This window comes from Callorhinus ursinus, unplaced genomic scaffold (genome assembly GCF_003265705.2).
Source record: "Callorhinus ursinus isolate GAN/ISIS: 27379988/994484 unplaced genomic scaffold, GSC_fseal_2.0 scaffold9, whole genome shotgun sequence".
Taxonomy (NCBI): domain Eukaryota; kingdom Metazoa; phylum Chordata; class Mammalia; order Carnivora; family Otariidae; genus Callorhinus; species Callorhinus ursinus.
Window position 1 is genome coordinate 8937553 of NW_027397071.1, and position 17386 is coordinate 8954938.

Sequence of the window (17386 nt, forward strand, 5' to 3'; positions counted from 1 at the left end):
CTGAGAGCTAGGGGTCCCCCCTGAGCACTAGAGGGTCTTCACTGAGCACTGGGGGTCCCCCCTGAGTACTAGGGTCCTCACTGAGCACTGGTGTTTACTTTGATTCCCAGCCTCCCAGAGCCCTTGCAGGTGGGTCTGCCCCAGCGATGGAGCCACTCTCCATGTGCTGGTGAGTCAGGGTCAGAGTCTAAGACTGAGGATGGGACTTTCAGCTGTGGTTCTTCCTCATTAATGGCAACCTCAGGACCCTCAGACCTCCCTAGGTGCCTTCTGCCTATTCCACTGTGTTCTCCAAAATGCCCTGAAGCCCTTTTCTTAACAGACCTAGAGCTTGTCTCTCCCTGGGCCAATGTTCTCTACACAGCCCCACACCCAAGCCCTTGATCCCCAGGTAGAAGCGTCACCTTGCAAAAGTCTCTTTTATTGTACCCTTTCCCCAGAAAGACCGAGTGGGAGAACACAAAGGCAAGACAGGTCTTGCTTTTACCTGACCTAAGCTTGAAGTGGCCAAATCCCTTGTGAAAGTCTCCACCCACCAACAGTGTCCCCAACCCTCCCTCACCCATGTAGCCCCAATGCCGCCGGACACCACGTGACGCCACCGGACACCACGTGATGCCACATCCCTACCCCCACAACGGCGCAGGGCTCTGGCCCCACAGAAGCCACACTTTGCAGAGATATGGTATTTATTAAACCATGCGCCTGAAAACCTGATCTGTATGTGTACATGTGCGTGTATGTGCACGCACGCTTGCGTGTTTGGGGCATGCGTGCGTGGTCCGTGCTCAGTGGTGCCATCAGATGGCCTTGGCCAGCCCCAAGCGGTTGTTGACCCTGTCAAAGACGCTGTAATACTCGCGGATGAAGACATCCCCCAGGATCCACAGCTGGGAATCTCCTTCACCCTGGAAGCCACTGGTGCAGAAGCCCATATCCTGGGAAAGGCAAGGCTGAGATGAAGCTGGGCCCAAGCCCGGTCACCGTGTCTGTAGGTGGACCACCCCCCCCAACCCCCACAGTCCCTCTCCCAGCTAGCATTTCTTTTCATATCCTTGAAATCACCTTCCGAGGGAAGCAGACAAGTATCAGATTCATCCCACTCAACAGATGAAGAAATTGATATTCAGAAAATCAAGTGACTTAATGCAAAGAGAACTCGGTGGGGTGTCCTCACCCCGTTCCCCCTTACTTGTCCTCTCCAGCACCCCCCCCCATCCTCTCATCACCTACTGCCCTGCTGACCAGCCAGAGCAGGCCTGGGGGCCCGAGGCCTTGCCAGTTGTGTGTACTCCGGGATAGGTCAAAGCTGAGGCCAGTGGGTCAGGTGGGATAAGGGCTGGGTCCCCACAAAGCCCAGGCTGCCTACGAAAGTCCTAGACAAGGCTCCAGGCTCCTGGGCTTAGAAGCTAGAGCAGTAGATGCGGGTTCCCACAGGGGCTGTGGTCCTGCCTACCCCACCCTCCCTCAGGTTGCCGGGCTCTATACTTTCTGTCTGCCCCATTTCTCCCAGGATGAGGCTGTATTGGCCACAGATGAGGCCCGAGGACAACAGGGCCCCACTCAGAAAGGCCAGTTCATCTAAATGCACCTCCTGCATTCTCCCACTTTACAACTGGCTGACTTGCCAGGAGAGAGGAGGGGGCCTAGGTGAACCTAGGCTTCCTCTCCCAGGAACTCCTACCGTGCTGGTATAGGCGGAGGGGGGCAGTGGGTACTTTTGGCCGTGGATCTCAAACACCACCTCAGGCATGCTGCTCAGGCTCCTGCAGTCGATGTCAAACTAAAGACCAGAAGAAAGTCATCTTAGACGGGCAATGGATCTGATCAAGCTCCATGAGGCAGAGAAGGGCCAAGGCAGGACCCCCTCCCCTGCACTGGAGTCAAGTGTCGGGGAGGGGGGTGGATGTCTGCCCACTCAGAGGACTCTAGGGAGGCCCTCAGGCCTCAAAAGAGTTACATTGAGTGGGACCTGCTGTCAGCCAACACAGGAACAGACCCCAGCTTGAGACAAAGGGGGATTGGCCTCCGTGTTTCCCCTCCAGGCTCAGCCAGAGCTCCCCCAGGACCCTGGGAGCACTTAGGAGTCAGGGAGGAAGCAAGGAGACCCGTGGGTAGATGAGGAACAAGGGGGTGCAGCCGAGCTCAGGGAGTCAGGGATGCACCATCCTCCTGGGGGACCGGAGGCAGACCTCGGCCTCTGCATGAGATGGGAGAGCTCCCATAGCCATGGTGGGCCAAGCTGGAAGACCGCGGTGAAGGCCTCCTGAGACATCCCAGACCCTCCAGGGAAATGGGCCTGGCCTCACCTCGCCATATTGGTCCTGTGTGGCTCCAATGGCTGTCTGGATGTTGAGGATGTCGCTGCTGGGCCCGACCAGCATGGAGGTGCCTGTGTCCAGGATGGCCTGACAGCCACCATCACAGGCCACCACCACGCCATTGACAGTAACCCTGCAGAGTGGGAAAAGGGCAGCCTCGCAGTGCGTCCAGCATCCAGCACCCCCTCCTTGGCCCCTCCCACCCTCCCCTGCCAGGATCCTCAGACAGGGAGGAAGCCCAAGCTTAAGACTCTCTGCCTCTCCCCGACCTTTAAATAAATAAATAAATCTTTTTTTTAGAAAAAAACAGCGGAGTCATGTGATTAAGGGATGGAATGGGCACTAGTTGCCTAAAGGTTTGGTTTCAGGCCTCCTCCCTGCCAGTCACCTGCTGCAAGCCTTGTGCAAATTACCAACCTTCCTGACCTCGGGCTTCTCACCCACAAAACGGGTACATTAACAACCCCTTCCTTGACTTCCTCCAGGGATGGTCATGAGGTTCAGACTTGACATTAGTAAATTATAAAATGAGGATACTAGGGTGGCACCCACCTCCTAGGGTTTTAGTGAGGAATGAACAAGACAGTCCTGTTATCCTTCAGCCCAATGCCTCGCAGGTAGTAAGGGCTCAGGAAGGGCAGGGCTCTTATTTAATAAAGCAGCGGGAAACGTCAGCATTCTCGCTGACAAAGCTCACTGACCTTGCAAGGGTCCAATTCAGAATCTGATGTGATGGGCTTACAGGCTCCTGCGTTGCGGCCCTTCTCAGAGCCTCGTGAGCTGATCCGCAGGCCCTGGCGTCCCCATACCTGGAGGCGGGCCTGTGGCTGGGGCCCAGGGCTGCCGCTCACTCACCTGTCCACGGAGAACTGCCAGTACTCCTGCACGGTCACAGGCACCCAGTGCAGGGAACCTGTGTAGTAGGGTGGGTCAATGGCTCCCAGCGTGAGCATGCTCCCCTGGCCATTCCTGAAACCGAGGAAAGGCGTGTGGTGGCACTCGGACACCCGGGCTGGGTGCAGCCCCATACGGAGTGGGGCAGATGCCACTGAGACCAGGCCCCACCATCCTCCCTGCCCTCGACCCCCACCTCCACCCCGCAGGCTTTGAGTGAGCTCTCCCGGCCTCCCTGCTCTTCAGGGCTTTTCCCTGATAACAGCATCCTCTCTCTGAGCTCTGCAGCCCCCAGGCTGAGGCAGCACCTGCAACCGGGGGGGGGGGGGGGTGGCGGGAAGTAACCATCACACAGTTCCCATGAGCACCAGGCTCGGATGGGGCCAACCGCAGCTGTCACCCTGTGCCCACCCCCTGTCCCCAGCCCTTTGGCTTCAAGTAGGAGAGAAGGTCTTCAACCATGTCCCACAGACTTTGGATTAAAACTGCCCCCCTCCACCCCTCTCTTCCTGCTGGGGCTTTCCTCGCGGCCAACAAGCATGGGCGCACTAGTGTCACCTGCTCCACTCCGAGGCTTTTAGTTCCTAGACCGCAGCAAGCTCTGTCTCACCCCCCGGGCTCCAGCACATGCTGTCCCCACTGCCTGAAGCATGCTGGCCTCTGTCTCACCTGGCGAGCTCCCCCTCGTGCCTCAGAGAAGCTTCCCCTGCCCAGCCTGCACACACACTTCCAACCGACTGGGTTTTCCTCAGTGCTAAGGTTTCCCTGCACCCAGATCTGCCGGCAGTGAGTGCCCTTCTCACAACTGTAAGTGTAATTGTGTGATTGCGTGTTGTCTGCTCTGCCTCCTAGAAAGTTAACTCTCAGTTTGTCTTGTTTGCTGATGTATCCCCTTCTTCTGGCATAACCTGCACATAGTAACAGCCCATAAATATTGATGGAGTGAATGAATGCATGAACGCCCCAGTGTACCCCTTGCCGGGGTGCCCTTGACCTCAGTGGCCCAGCACCTTCTTTCTCCTGAGTGTGGTGCCTTTCTCCCCATCCTGCCACCTGCCTTTCTGTCCAGCTGAGCTGCACCAACACGGGGGCAGGAGGACAGAGGAGGGAGCACTAGACTGGGAGTCAGGAGCCCTGGGCTCCATGTGTGACTTAGCCACCAGTTCCCAGGGCGACTGTCCTGCCAGGCCTCAGTTTCCTGCATAGTGAAAGAAGGCTGGACTCCTTTGGAGCCTACTCTGGAAAGTCTGTGAATCTCAGTGGCATCAACAGATGATTATGGAGGCCTGGCCACTTTGGAAAAAAGATGTTAAACGCCCCTAGGCTGAGATGGGTCAGGCTTCATGTTTTAAATGCCAGAAAGCAATGTCAGATGTTGGTCCCGTGGATTTGCGCTGCATCAGAGGCTACACTAGGGGCTTTTGGAAAAGAGGTTAAGTAAGCCTAGAAACAAGGAGAGGGTTTGCTTGGATTCTGGCCACCACCCTGGGGTTGCAGGCTCCCAAAGGGGTAGACATTCCTCAGGCAACAGATCTTGCCAGGCCATGAAAGTCTGGCTCTGGCTGGGGACAGCTCCTACCTGGACAAATAAACAGAGAACAGGTCTTGGGCCACCAGGTGCTTCTGCATCATGTTGTCGAACACTGGCACTGAGTACTCAGAGGCCAGAGAGGGGTAGGCCAGCCCCAGGATCCCATCGAACTCAGAGTAGGTAAAGACGTTGCCAGGCTCCTGGGTGCTCAGGCCCACAGTCTGCTGGGAGTCCACGATATTGGAGACCTTCAAGAGAAGCCAAGTGTCCTCCACCAGGGGCCAGAGGCAGGAAGATCCCAGGGCAAGCCGGTATTGGGATCAGCCTTGTAGGCCACCCCCCACCCTCCCTCCTCCAGGCAATGTAGTTATGTGAGCTTAAGAGTGAAAAGCCCTCATTCCCCAGCTCTGTGCTGTGTTGTGAGGAAATGATCCTGGAGAGGCCAGGGACAGAGGAAGCGAGGACCCAGTGAAGGGTGCAGACAGCAGTGCTCACAGTGCAGAAGTTGGGGGGTGAGCCCAAAGAAGGGGGTGGGGTGAGAGAGGCTCCAAGGCCCCCTGCCAGCCTGCAGCCCTATCATCGGCTACACCTGGGGCATCTGCCAGGGAACACCTGGGGCAGCACAATGGACAGAAAGAACATGCACCCACTTTGCATCTAATAGACCTAGCTGGGCATCCTTGCTCTGTTGCGTGCTGACGGTGTGACCTTGAACAAGCACCTCTCTGAGCCAACACCTGCATCTCAAGGCAACGCTTGGGCCCATATAATACGAAAGCTGAACCTGTATCGAGCATTTAGGAAATGTTTGGCCATTGGACATTAATGGCACTATGCTAAGGGAGCGCTACCTCCAAATCTCCTGTTAATCTGCCCACTTCCTGGAAGGCTGCTGTGCCCACCAGCCCTTTCTGAGCTCACAGGGGCCTCCAGCTTCCAAGCTGTCCCCTTATAGCCAAACCATCGTCCACACACGCAGCCAAAGTGATCTTTGAAAATGGACGTCCAGTCATGTCACCCCTTGCAACGACCCTCCAGAAGCCCCCAGTGGCACTCGGGAGGAAGCCTTTGTCCAAGAGTCCCCTCATGTGCTGACCCTGTTTTTCACACCTCATCTCATGCCTCTGAGCCCTTGACCCACACTTCTTCCCCCATGCCAATCTTCTTTCTCCTCCTCCAATGCCCCAACTTGTCCTCATTTGCACATGACCGTGCTGAGGAGGCCCTGACCCCTGTGGCTCTCTCTCCCACCCTCTGCCCAAGGTGGGCAGGTGAAGGCCACCCAGCGCACCACGGCTGAGGCCAGCAGCCTCGGACCAGGTCCTTCATGAAGATGTGGGGTTTCCCCCCCTGAACTCAGAACCGCAGAAAAGAAAGCAAATGACTCCAGGCCTCAGAGGAAGTAGGACCCCCGGGCAAGGGATTCGCCTTCCCGGGCCCCCTGTCTGCTGGGACCACCTCAGCCGGTGGCTCTGGGGCCTCCGCTGTCTGGCGCCGACCCCTGGGGAGGCCTGAGCTGGGTGGGCACCTGCCCTGCCAGTGGACGAGGCTGAGGCAAGGGCCATCAGCAGAGAGGAGCCGTGTCCCTTCGGGCTCAAAGCAAACGAGCCTTCAGCCACACCCAGGAAGAATTCCAGGAAGACGGAGGTGATAAGCCCCAGGGGATGCCGCTTGATTTTTAGTCTTGGGCAGTGGGTGAGGAAGGAAAGCAGGAGGCTGATGTGTACTGACCCCTTCCTATGTGCCCACCACGGTGTTGAGTACTTTAGAAGCCAAAAAGCGGCAAAAGGCAGGGGAACCCTTGTCCAGAGGGCACAGATGCTCCCTGACTGAAAGGAGATGCTGCTCCATGGCGCCTGGGCAGAGGACTCGCCTTCCCGGGTGAAGGAGTGAGCGTAAGCCCAGGGCACCACTCAGAGAGTCGGGGCGTGGGTCTGACACTCAGCTCCCAGCCACCAGCTGTGTGATTCCCGCAGGGGACCAACCCCTGGGCACTTCAGTTTCCTCGTCTGCACAATGGGTTAAAGTACCTTCCTAAGAACTCAGTTCACAATGAGATCCCACAGATGACACTGGGGAGCTCGGTGCTGGCACAGGCTCGGGATTTGGAACCAACTATGGCCAGGACAGATGAAAAAGGATGGGGAAGGTGGACACGGGGCATGGAGAAGCCTCTCAGGGGAGACTCTGGGGTCTGGCATGGGAAGGAGAAGAGGGAAGGATGAGCCACAGTCCCTGCTGCCCAAGATCCCTCCTAGAATCCCTACCCACCAGGCCCCCCAGGGGCAGGACGCAGAGGGCCTCTCCGCCCCGGCTGGAGGCATGGCCCGCCAGAGCCTGGGTGTCTGCGTGGCAGCCCCACTGGCCTCAAGCCCCACTCACTGTGACGGTGTCAACGCCCAGGAAGCCCTGCATGCTGCCCGTGCCGTACTGGATGGACAGAGCCTTGTTCAGGTTCTGGAAGGTGGAGGACTTGGCCGGGTCAAAGCGGTGATGGTTTTCTGAAACACAGGACCCAGGGTTAGTGAGGCCTGTAGAATCTTCTTGTCTCTGACAGTGCCCGCCAGGGCTGAGACCCTCACTGGGTCTTGTGAGAATGTGGTCTACATACTAACCATTCTCACTGCAGAAAATAAGCAGCCCACTCTCTCTTGATCCCCCACAGTCTGGTAAAGAAAAATTATCTTGTGCTGCTCCACCCGCCTCTCGGAACCCCAGTGCTACCTGTGTAGCTTCCAAACAAAATAAGAAAGAAAAAAGCCATCCCTGTGGTTTCCATAGACTTGTCACTTTTACCAGCTTTGTAACCTTAGGCAAGACTCTTTTCTTCTCTGAACTTTGCTTCCTTCTCTGGTAAAGGGGGATAATAAGAGCACCAATCTCCCAGGATTGTTGGAGAAATAAATTATTAACATGTATTAAATTAAATTATTAACATGTATTAAACGTTTACTCATCACTAGTTATAGAACCTGTCACTTTATTCCCCCAGCACCCACTGGCATATCATAGCCCCATTTTATAGAAAGGAGAACTGAAGACCCCGGAGGGTCAGCAGCTTGTCTTGCTTCCTGATAAAGACTAAATAAATAAGTAAATATCAGTGCTCCTGGGTGGCTCAGTAGGTTAAGCATCTGCCTTTGGCTTAGATCATGATCCCAAGGTCCTGGGATCGAGCCCTGCATTGGGCTCCCTGCTCAGCGGGGAGTCTGTTTCTCTCTCTGCCTGCCGCTCCCCCAGCTTGTGCTCTCCACTCTCTCTCTCGTGCTCTCTCTCAAATAAATAAATAAAATATTTTTAAATAAATAAATAGCCTAAGCTTCCCTAATTTCCAACTGGTGCTTTATACATCAGACCCATGATTTGCACACCTTCTCAATCTGTGAGCAGTTGGAAGGGCTGAGCAAGGAGATGGGGCACAACCGGGAGGCTGGGAATGTCGAAGCAAGCTCTCCTGTACCCACGTTCTCCCCAGCACGCTGCAACTCAAGAGCGGTGGCCAGAATCTAAGCAAACCCTCTCCTTGTTTCCAAGCTGACCCAACCTCTTGTCCAAAAGCCCCCAGTGTAGCCTCTGATGCAGCCCGAATCCACGAGACCAACATCTGACATTGCTTTCTGACGTTTAAAACATGAAGCCCGACCCCATCTCTGCCTAGCGGCACTTAACATCTTTTTTTCCAAAGTGGCCAGGCCTCCATAGTCAACTGTTGATGTCACTGAGATTCACAGACTTTCAGAGTAGGCTCCAAAGGAGTCCAGCTTTCTCCTTTCACTACGCAGGGCTGACAGTGGCCCTGGGGTCTGAGCCTGGAGGGGCGGGCTGGAAAGGGAGGTCACTCACGGCAAGCATAACTCTTGCAGTAGACAGAGGGCACCCAGAGGTCCGAGGAGCCGGTGTCAAACACCACGGTGAATTCCTGGGGTGGGGTCCCGATGTAGATCTTCCCAAAGTACTGACACTGGGGACAGATAGCAGGGGGTCAGGGGTGGGGAGCGCAGCATAGGGATAAGGGTCGATGCTTGGCATGGAGAAAAGGGGAAGAGGGGGAAATGAGGATCACTGGGGAGGGTTCTCCATCTCCAGCGACCACGCTGGGCTCCCCCCTCACCGCCCACCCAGCTGTGCTGGCCTGCCCCTCCCACAAGCCCTACAACCACCGCTGGAATCAGCCCCAGAAGCAGACATGAGACCAAAACATCAGCACTTCCCGGTAGGAAGACTGGGCCCTGCCTGCCAGGGGCAGGGACATAGAGATGGGACACCAGTGAGGTACGGACCCCAGATCCCGACCGAAGCTGTCCCTGCCACCCCTCCTGGCCAGCCTCCCCGTGTGTCAGAACTTAGGTCGGGGCAGGGGTGAGCATGACCTAGATAAGGCAATGAGAGCACAGGAAAGATAAGCCTGGCTCTTTATTGCCAAGAGTGACAGATGAGGGAGAGACAGGCTCCAGGAAGGAAGAGGGCACCAGGGGCGGCTGTAGATGGCACCAGAGCCCCATCCCTGCTGAGTCCAGACTAAGACATAGGTCCTCTGGGCTGGGAGAAACAGGCATGGGGATGCACCTGGGAGCAAATTACGTGCCCCCGAGGGATGTTGTCTGCAGGTTGCCTGAGCTCAGACCCTTCTGGCAGTGACCTTCAGAGCCTCACCTTTGCCGGGTCTGCTGGCCCCGTGCAGAGCTGACTGAGGGGCGGGGGGGTGGCCTCCACAGCCCGTGGGGCCCCATGATTCCTAGAAGGGGGGAAATAGGCAGGGGCCGGGAGGGGGCATCCATCACACTCTGTGAGAGAAGCATTATTGGAAGGGGGCAGAGCCACTTACGTCCAGGTAGTTGGTCAAGGGCTCGCTGGCCACCTTCTCCAAGTTGGAGTACTTCTTGCTGATGGAATACGGGTGTGTCTTCAGAAAGTCCTCCAGGAGCCCACGCTCCTTCAGGGCCTTTCTCAGCGACTTGCCTTTGTGCAGAGGGACCCTGAGGAGACAGGGAAGAATTCATGATGCCACTGGGCATCTCCTCAGGGCTGCCCGGCCTCAGAGAATTGCCCAGAGACTCTGGGCTCTGTAATCTCCGCCCTCACATTTTTTTAATCATAACTCAAAGGTAAAATTAGATTTCTACATCAGTTCACAATTCAGTGCTTACCCTTACTAAACACGATCCGCTCTGATGTTCCCTATTCCTTTTTCTTTTCTTAATGCTGGCGGAGACTCAACGGATGTATTTTATAGCCTGCTAATAAGTTTCGCAACTCCGAGGTTTGAGAGACACAGTATCATTCGTTCAGTCTCCAAATTCTTGCTGCCTGCCTGCCAGGGGCCAAACATCGTATGGAGCCCAGGACTACAGCCTCTGCCGTCTGGGAGCAGGCTGTCTGGAGAGGAAATGATGTCCCCCACACTCTGCTAAATGCTGTAAAAATGCTCCCTCCCTTGCGACCCCTGTGATTGGCTCTCTGGGTAACCTAAAGTGTGTGGAAATAGAGTTTCAGTACAGATTGTGGTCCTCAGGGAGCTTCTGATAGAGTTTAGGAGTTGGATGATGGAAGCAAATCAACAGAAGAGCATCGAGAGGGAGAGAACAGCAGAAGGGTTCTAGACCCTACTCTGCAGGCTGTGGCCCCTGGAGTAGCCTCCCTCCACCCCAAGGCCCTCTGAGCTTCAGCTCTGTCTCTGCAAAATGGGCGACCTCCTTCCTTTCCAGCCTCTCTCCAGCCCTGCCTTTGACCAAACCGAGTAGCTTCACCTCTCTGGTTCCTAGTTGCCCCTCCTGTAGGTTGAAGGAATACAGGCTGATGATCCTGGTGTCCCTCCAGTTCTAAGGGCCATGCGGTCCTCCTCTGCGGGGCTGATTTAAGGACAAGCGGAGACCGCGGCTATGAAAGTGCTTTGAGAGTAATAAAATGGCAGGAGTTTTAAGACCCTCAGAGAAAATGGGTTTTCTCGTGTTGTTCACATGCCAAACAGATCCCATATGGAACAGCCCTGTATGTGAATTATGGTCTCTCCTCTGGTGCCTCCCTCCCCCAGCCTTCAAGTGTGGCTTCAGGCAGGACCCAACAGAAATAAAAGGTCCTCAAGATGTTTCTCAGCCTTTGTCTCTGATGCTAGAAAAGGAAGGAGGCTCCCAGGCCCAATTCTTCAGCTACCCTTTCCTGTGTCCCCCATGTCCAGGTCCCCAAAGCGTTCTGCTTGCTGGCCTCCTGCTCCCACTCAGCTCAGCACCCACTCACGGAATGCCTGGTGACCCCCACAGCAGCAGCTTCTTCTCCCCTGAGCTGCTGTGTCCAGTATGAGGCCCCAGAGATCCTCCCTCAGAGGGGCGCCGACAGCCCACTGCCCCACGCCGAGAACCAGGAGGCTCCAACCGCATGGAAACCTCCATTCCCCCAGTGCTGCCCCCAGTCCCTGCACTGAGATCACCCGATGCCTGGTTAGAAAGAACTTCACTTTCAAGACACAAGGAGCTCTGACTGGTCAAAGGTACCCTGGGCCCTTTTCAGGGATCCAGCTTCCCAGGGATGGATTCAGGTTACCCCAGGCTCATGGCTTGATGGAGCTCGAGCCTGGGAACCGGAGATAGTGTGATTTTGTGGCAAGAGCATAAGTCCACTTGGGACCAAGTCCTAGCTCCTCCATTATGAACCATGTGGCCTTGGGTAGCTCAGGGACCCTCCCCGAACAACAGCTTCCTCATCTGTAAAATGCAAATAATAATACCTACCTAATCCAGGAGGTTTCGTGGCACCTAGCAGCAAGCAGCTCAAGAAATATCAGTTATGGGGCACCTGGCTGGCTCAGTCGGTAGAGCATGTGACTCTTGATCTTGGGGTCATGAGTTCAAGCCCCATGTTGGGTATAGAGATGACTTTTTTTAAAAATCATTTCAAACAAAAGTATCAAAAAAAGAAATATCAGTTATTAATTTTGGAGGAAAACTTGGGAATCTCACCCATAGAGGGAACTTTATTTTGTTTAAGAAATGCATACATAGCTCTTATCATGTGCCAGGCACTATTCAAAGCATTTTACAAATACCAACGCGTATATTCCTCATGACAATCCTGCAAGATGGATGCTGTCTGTTACCCTGATTTTGCAACGGAAGAGGAAGTAAGGCATAGGAAGTCAGGTTAGTGATGGAGCTGGGGATCAAATCACAGGCAGTTTGACTCCAGAAGCCAGGACCTTAATTTCCCAGGCTGCCCACCTGACCCTGTGTTGCTGCTCACCACCCCTGCAGTGGTGGGGGCATACTTTGAGGGAAAGGTTCCAAATGAGAAGGCAAGACTATCCTGGGAACCCGAAGCAGGGCCTCTGACGATTCCATGGGGGCAAGGGGGGAAGACCCACAGGAGAGACCCACCCAGAGCAGGTGCCTGTGACACCCTACGCCCCCCCAACCCCGGGCGCCTGACACCCACCTGGAGATCCCACCGCCCTGGGAGAGGGCAAAGACTGCAAGTAGCACCACGAGACACCTCATCCTGGACTGCGGGCTGGCCACTGCTGGAGCCAGTCCCCCTTCCCACAGCCTTTATAGAGAGTGCTGGGTCCCCTCTGGCTGCAAGCCCGGGCTGCAGAGATGACCCCCTGACTTCGGGCTGCTCCACAAACACATTAAGATAGTACCCCGAGTACCCAACACCCACTGCGATAAGAGCCCCACACTCCACCACTTCGGGACTTCAAAGCCAAAGGGTACACATGCTTGATCTTTAGGCTTGGAAATATTACAGAGGCCTCCCCAACTGATTTCCCCTTCCAAATAGGACTTCTTGAGCTAACACAGATGGGGCCACCGCCAGAAACCCTTCTCGTGTTCCCCCTGGTGGTCTGTAAAGAGGTTTCTTGGCGGCAGACCCCTCTCCTGCCCTAGCTGCCTCTCCTCCCCGGGCCTGACTTCATAGGGAGCCTGCAGCCTGCCCCGTCCAGGAATCTCCAGCTCAGTGCTCCCGGGCCCACATTCCAGGGAACACTCCGTCTACTCCAGAGGCAGAGAGTGGTCCTTCAATCCATCACCCCGGTCTAAGAGAGACAGCAGGCCCAAGACTCCTGCACCGTCTGGGCTATGTCCCCTGGTTCTATGTTATTCAGAAGGTGGGGGGTAGATGTCAGATCCCATGAGCCCCTGGGGGGGCTGTCGAGGGTGAACAGGGAAAGCGGATGTGTGTCACACACACAGAGAGGAAGGAGGATATGGCGCCATGGTCAGATTTCAGCAACAGGTGAGGCCAAGAGGCGGCACCCTAGTCCCACACAGAGGCCTGGGCCGAGCTTCTCAGAAGGATACATGCAGGGCTTTGTGATGAGTAGACGGCCCCCGAGAGAGAATTAGGGCAAAAAGGGAAACAAAGGCTCAGCCACAGAAGGGGTAGAGAAAACCACATCCCAGGGTGAGGCAAGGCTATAAACTGGAAAGTCAGGATCAAATCAGGATTCAGCAGGGCCTTTGGGGCCACAGGTGTGTGGGAGAGTGTGTCCCTGCGGGACAGATGTCTGGGGAGCAAGGGACAGAGAGGGCAGGCTGGGTAGCCAAAGAGGCAGGCATGCGGTAGGCCCCGGACACAGGGGCACGCGAAGAGGGACAGACCCAGAAGCTTCCTGTATTTGATGAGGCCCACCAACAGGAGAACTGAGAGTTTTGTGGCAGGAGCTAGGAAGACAGCCAGATGGGATCCTTCCCATGGCAATGCCCCACCCAGCCAACCTCGTCCCTCCTCAGAAGGCCTGTGTGTTCCGGTCCCAGCGGCCCTGCATCTGAGTGGGCTTTCCTACCCCACACCTGTAGATGTAGATGCACACAGTAGATGCTCACTAAACATTTGGTTAAGCAAATAAGTGAATGAACGGTCTTGCCAGCACTCTGAAAGCACAGCAGGGCCCCGTCTTTATGGCGAGCTACAGATGACGAGACAGAGACTCAGAGAGGTTGATGGACTTGCCCCTGAGGAAGAAGACCTTGAACTGTCACAAGAGCCCTGGTCTGACACACTACACACAGCCCCCTGGGGCCCGGCATGCTATGAGAATCTCACGAGTTTGCAATATCAAGTCTGGGGCGGTTCTGCTTGGGACAGGTATGCCTGTGTGCAGCACCTGGGGCCGGGCCCCTCCGGGGTCAACACCACCACGTCAGAGCACTGGAGCACTCTGCTCCGCATCCCTACGGGCCCAGCCTGACCCAGCAGCAAACACTCCTGAACAATGAGCCTGGCAAGTCAGGCTCAGCCATCCCTCCCACTGGAAGGTGACCCTCGAAGCCAAAAACTAAAGATCCCTTAGCACTGGTTGCTCTGGGTTTACTCAGGGGATTGGGATCCTTCTAACAGCATTCAAGTGCACGCTATCAGGAATGCTGCCCAGGCTGCTCAGAGCATCAGAACTGCTTATCCACGGGGGCAAGGCATGAACTGCCAAAAGCTTTTAGAAAAACCGTGATAAGATTTCATCACCGGCTACCCAGCACCAGGTGGGGACGACTCCCCTTGGTCTAGGTTCTTTGTGCCTGGGGACTGACCCACAAAAGTGGCTAAACCAAATCAGGGCCTGGGGATGACCTGTTCTGGGTTACCCACGCCCACCATGATCTCCACTCAGACATAAGCAGCCTCAAAGCTGGTTCGACGCAGGATCTTCAATGTGCTCACAAGGGCCACAGAGATATGGAGCTGGTGTCATTTCCACGCCTGGAGAGCCCACAGCTGGGTGAGGACAGATAAGATCCCATATGTGTGACCCTGCTGTGATAAGCAGTATGGGGGAATCCAAAGGGACAAACATCTTCCACGGCAAGGAGCCAGCTGACAGGGGAGCGTGGCTTCTGGAAAGGGCATGACTGTCTTGGGTTTCAATCCTGGGTCTGTCTGCCACGTGGTGGTGTGGCCTTGAGCAAGTCCCTTTACTTCTTGGTGCCTCAGTTTCCTTTTCTGACACTGAGAAGCTCATGGGAGGATCAAAGAGAGGACAGTCCAGTGCTGCCGTGTGTTAGGACTTCTACAAATCTGAGTCATAAATGACTGCCATTGTGTGACTTTGAATGTTCCAAGGCACCACCCCCCCAAGCCTCAAAATGTGGGATTCACAAGCTCCTGGAGCGGGTCTGAAGCTCAGGTATGTACAGACCATCGGTTCTTTTCCTGTTCTAGAAATCAACTGAATTTCTGTGTCGTCCCTGCAGGCTGGGGGCAAATTAATCTTAGCCATTTTTACATAGTGCCCCACAGATATGCTTTGGCACCCATGACTCTCCAGCCTGCTGAGTTTGGGGCAAGGGGGGGCAGTGCTCAGTAGTCTTTCTTCGCCCCTGCCTGGGCCCCTGTTGCCTCCATGCCTCGCCTGGGCCAACCCAGCCTTCTGGAAGCTGCCTTGGTCACACTCCCCAAGATGGACCACACATTCCCTCCTCTCTGGTCTTGCCACCCCGCTGGACCACCACCAGGAAGCAGACTCCAGGTCCCTACCACTCAGGACCTGCCTGTCTCCCTACCCCCCACCTCTTCCTTCTACACCCTCCGAGGAACCCTGAGTTCCCCTCTGGCTTAGGCTTCAGGCCACAACATCCTGAGCTGGAGGCCCTGCAAGTCACCTCTGGTTTCTGCCCTGCCTACCTCTTCCCACAGCATTGGCTTTTCCTTTCCTGAGGAAAAGAGAAAGGAGAAAATGAGAGGATTTTTTAAAAATCATAAGTCAGTATCTCCAAATATTGCCCAGCCATACTACCATAAACAGGTATCGTGCGCTTACCTAGTACCAGACCCTGTGCATCAGCCCTTTAAAATACCTCCAAGATACAGACAAGTGAGCCGGAGTTTGGAAAGCTCGACGGATCTTCCAAGTCACTCAGCTAACAGCAAATGGATTTGGAATGCAAACTTGGGTCTGTTTGGTCCTTGACGGCACATGCTCTCAGTAGGACCACGTGACTCTCACAGCACCAAAGTTCTGCACGTCAGCAAAGAGGGCCACACTGGGTCCACACTTGACGAGTCTCAGGCTGAAGATGAAGAGGTCTTGGGGTCTTTAATGCAGGACCCAGGAAGAGCATAGTCTCAACTGGGAGAGGCCTTGAGAGGGAAGAGACCTGGAAAATGCATCAGAAGGCTGCCCTGCACACCACCCTTCTCCCTTCCTGCCCCCTAGTGATCTCTGTGAGTGATATACTGGCCTGTCTACCATCCATGGTCAGCAGAACTTTGTGGGGAGAATAGCTCCCAGCCTCCAAAAATGTACTTCTACTTGTTCTACAGTAAGCACCCTAGCCCTGGAAAAATCTGTCCAAGGCATCATGGAATTGCCAGGTCCTCTTGGGAGAAAGGTAGGGTGGGGGTCCCACCCTGCACACGGGAAAGCATGTTATTAGTTATGGGAAACTGCAATGGGGAAGCCCATCCAGCTTCCTGAAAGGGACGGGAAGAAGTAGGAAGGAGTCAAGGCTGTCCCCACATGCGGATGCAGGACTCTGGGCACTCAGCCAGATCCGGTCTCTAGATCACTGTGTCACGCATCTTCAGACCATGTTTTGCTTTATAAATATAGTTTTAAGGAATCACTAGATAGTTGGGGGAGAAGGCTTGGTCAAAATTTTAAGTAATAGTGTTGTATTGATGTCAATTTCCCAGCTTTGATATTTGTACTGATTCTTATTTTAGAAAATGTCCTTGATTTGGGGGACACACCAAAGTAAAGGAATATTGTGTCTGTAAGTTCTAACAGAGTTTCTCACAGATCAGAAAATTTACAGGGAGAGAAAAGAGAAAAAAGCAAACGTGGTAAGGTGTCAACATTTGTGATGTCTGGGGAAGGTATACAGGAATTCTTTGTCCTGTTTCTGTACATTGGAAATTCTTGATCAATAAAAGGATTTTAAAAATGGAAATAACTCAAACACCTCTCCAAAGAAATTCCATATTTACCAGTTTGACCCATGGCATCCAGCACTTCTAGAAGGAGGAGGTTGGAAACCAGACCACATCAGAGCAGCCCAGGGCCCTGCTCCAGAGAAAGCCCTCCAGCTGAGGCTGCAGGGAAGGGGGCGCACAGCCGGCCCTAAATCCCATTCTGGACAGGTTTTCAGGTGGGGAGGTGAAAAGAGGAAGAAAATAGAATGAGGGAGGGGAAGGATGGGATGGAAAAGTTCTCTGGTGGAAATCAGGCCTCTCCCAACTGTGCCTGCGCCGCTCCGAGGTGCCTGCGCCGCTCCGAGGTGCCTACGCCTCATGACCGAGCAAGGCAGTGCTCAGATGGGACGCCGAAGGTGGACCTGGGGAACTCGAGGCCATTGCAGAACAATGAAACAGAATCACAGTGTCACGCATCTTGAGATCATGAAAGCTTTATAAATACAGTTTTAAAGAATCATTAAATAGTTGGAGAAGAGGACCTGGTCCAAAATTTCAGCTTCAAAAATTTTGTGACACTGGACTCGGCAATGATTGCTTGTATATGACACCAAAAGCATAAACAAAAAAAGAAAGAAAATAGATATATTAGACTACACCATAACGAAAGACTTGTGCTTCAAAGGACACTCCCGGCAGAGTGATAATGCAACTCACAGGATGGAAGAAAATATTTGCAAATCAAGTATCTAATAAGGGGTTAATAGCCAGAATATATCAAGAGTTCCTACAACTGAAC

The 17386-nt window shown here is 54.4% G+C and overlaps 1 protein-coding gene across 1 annotated transcript; it reads right to left on the bottom strand.

Moving 5' to 3' along the window:
• Positions 1 to 800: 800 nt before the first annotated feature.
• LOC112824660 (chymosin-like) lies at positions 801 to 12233 on the bottom strand. Its single transcript, XM_025872626.1, has 9 exons — positions 12172 to 12233; positions 9572 to 9722; positions 8590 to 8707; positions 7129 to 7247; positions 4795 to 4994; positions 3177 to 3290; positions 2310 to 2454; positions 1685 to 1783; positions 801 to 938 (listed from the first exon to the last, which is right to left on the bottom strand). Exons 1-9 carry the CDS (start codon positions 12231 to 12233, stop codon positions 801 to 803), a joined length of 1146 nt encoding a protein of 381 aa, XP_025728411.1.
• Between the last annotated feature and the right edge of the window lie 5153 nt (positions 12234 to 17386).

Excerpts from the sequence above, each read along its gene's own strand:
- LOC112824660 (XM_025872626.1), bottom strand. The coding sequence starts at position 12,233 with ATGAGGTGTCTCGTGGTGCTACTTGCAGTCTTTGCCCTCTCCCAGGGC. Across the intron at positions 1,784-2,309 it reads CACAGGACCAATATGGCGAG|TTTGACATCGACTGCAGGAG; the intron begins GTGAGGCCAGGC and ends TCTGGTCTTTAG. Across the intron at positions 939-1,684 it reads CCTCCGCCTATACCAGCACG|GATATGGGCTTCTGCACCAG; the intron begins GTAGGAGTTCCT and ends TGCCTTTCCCAG.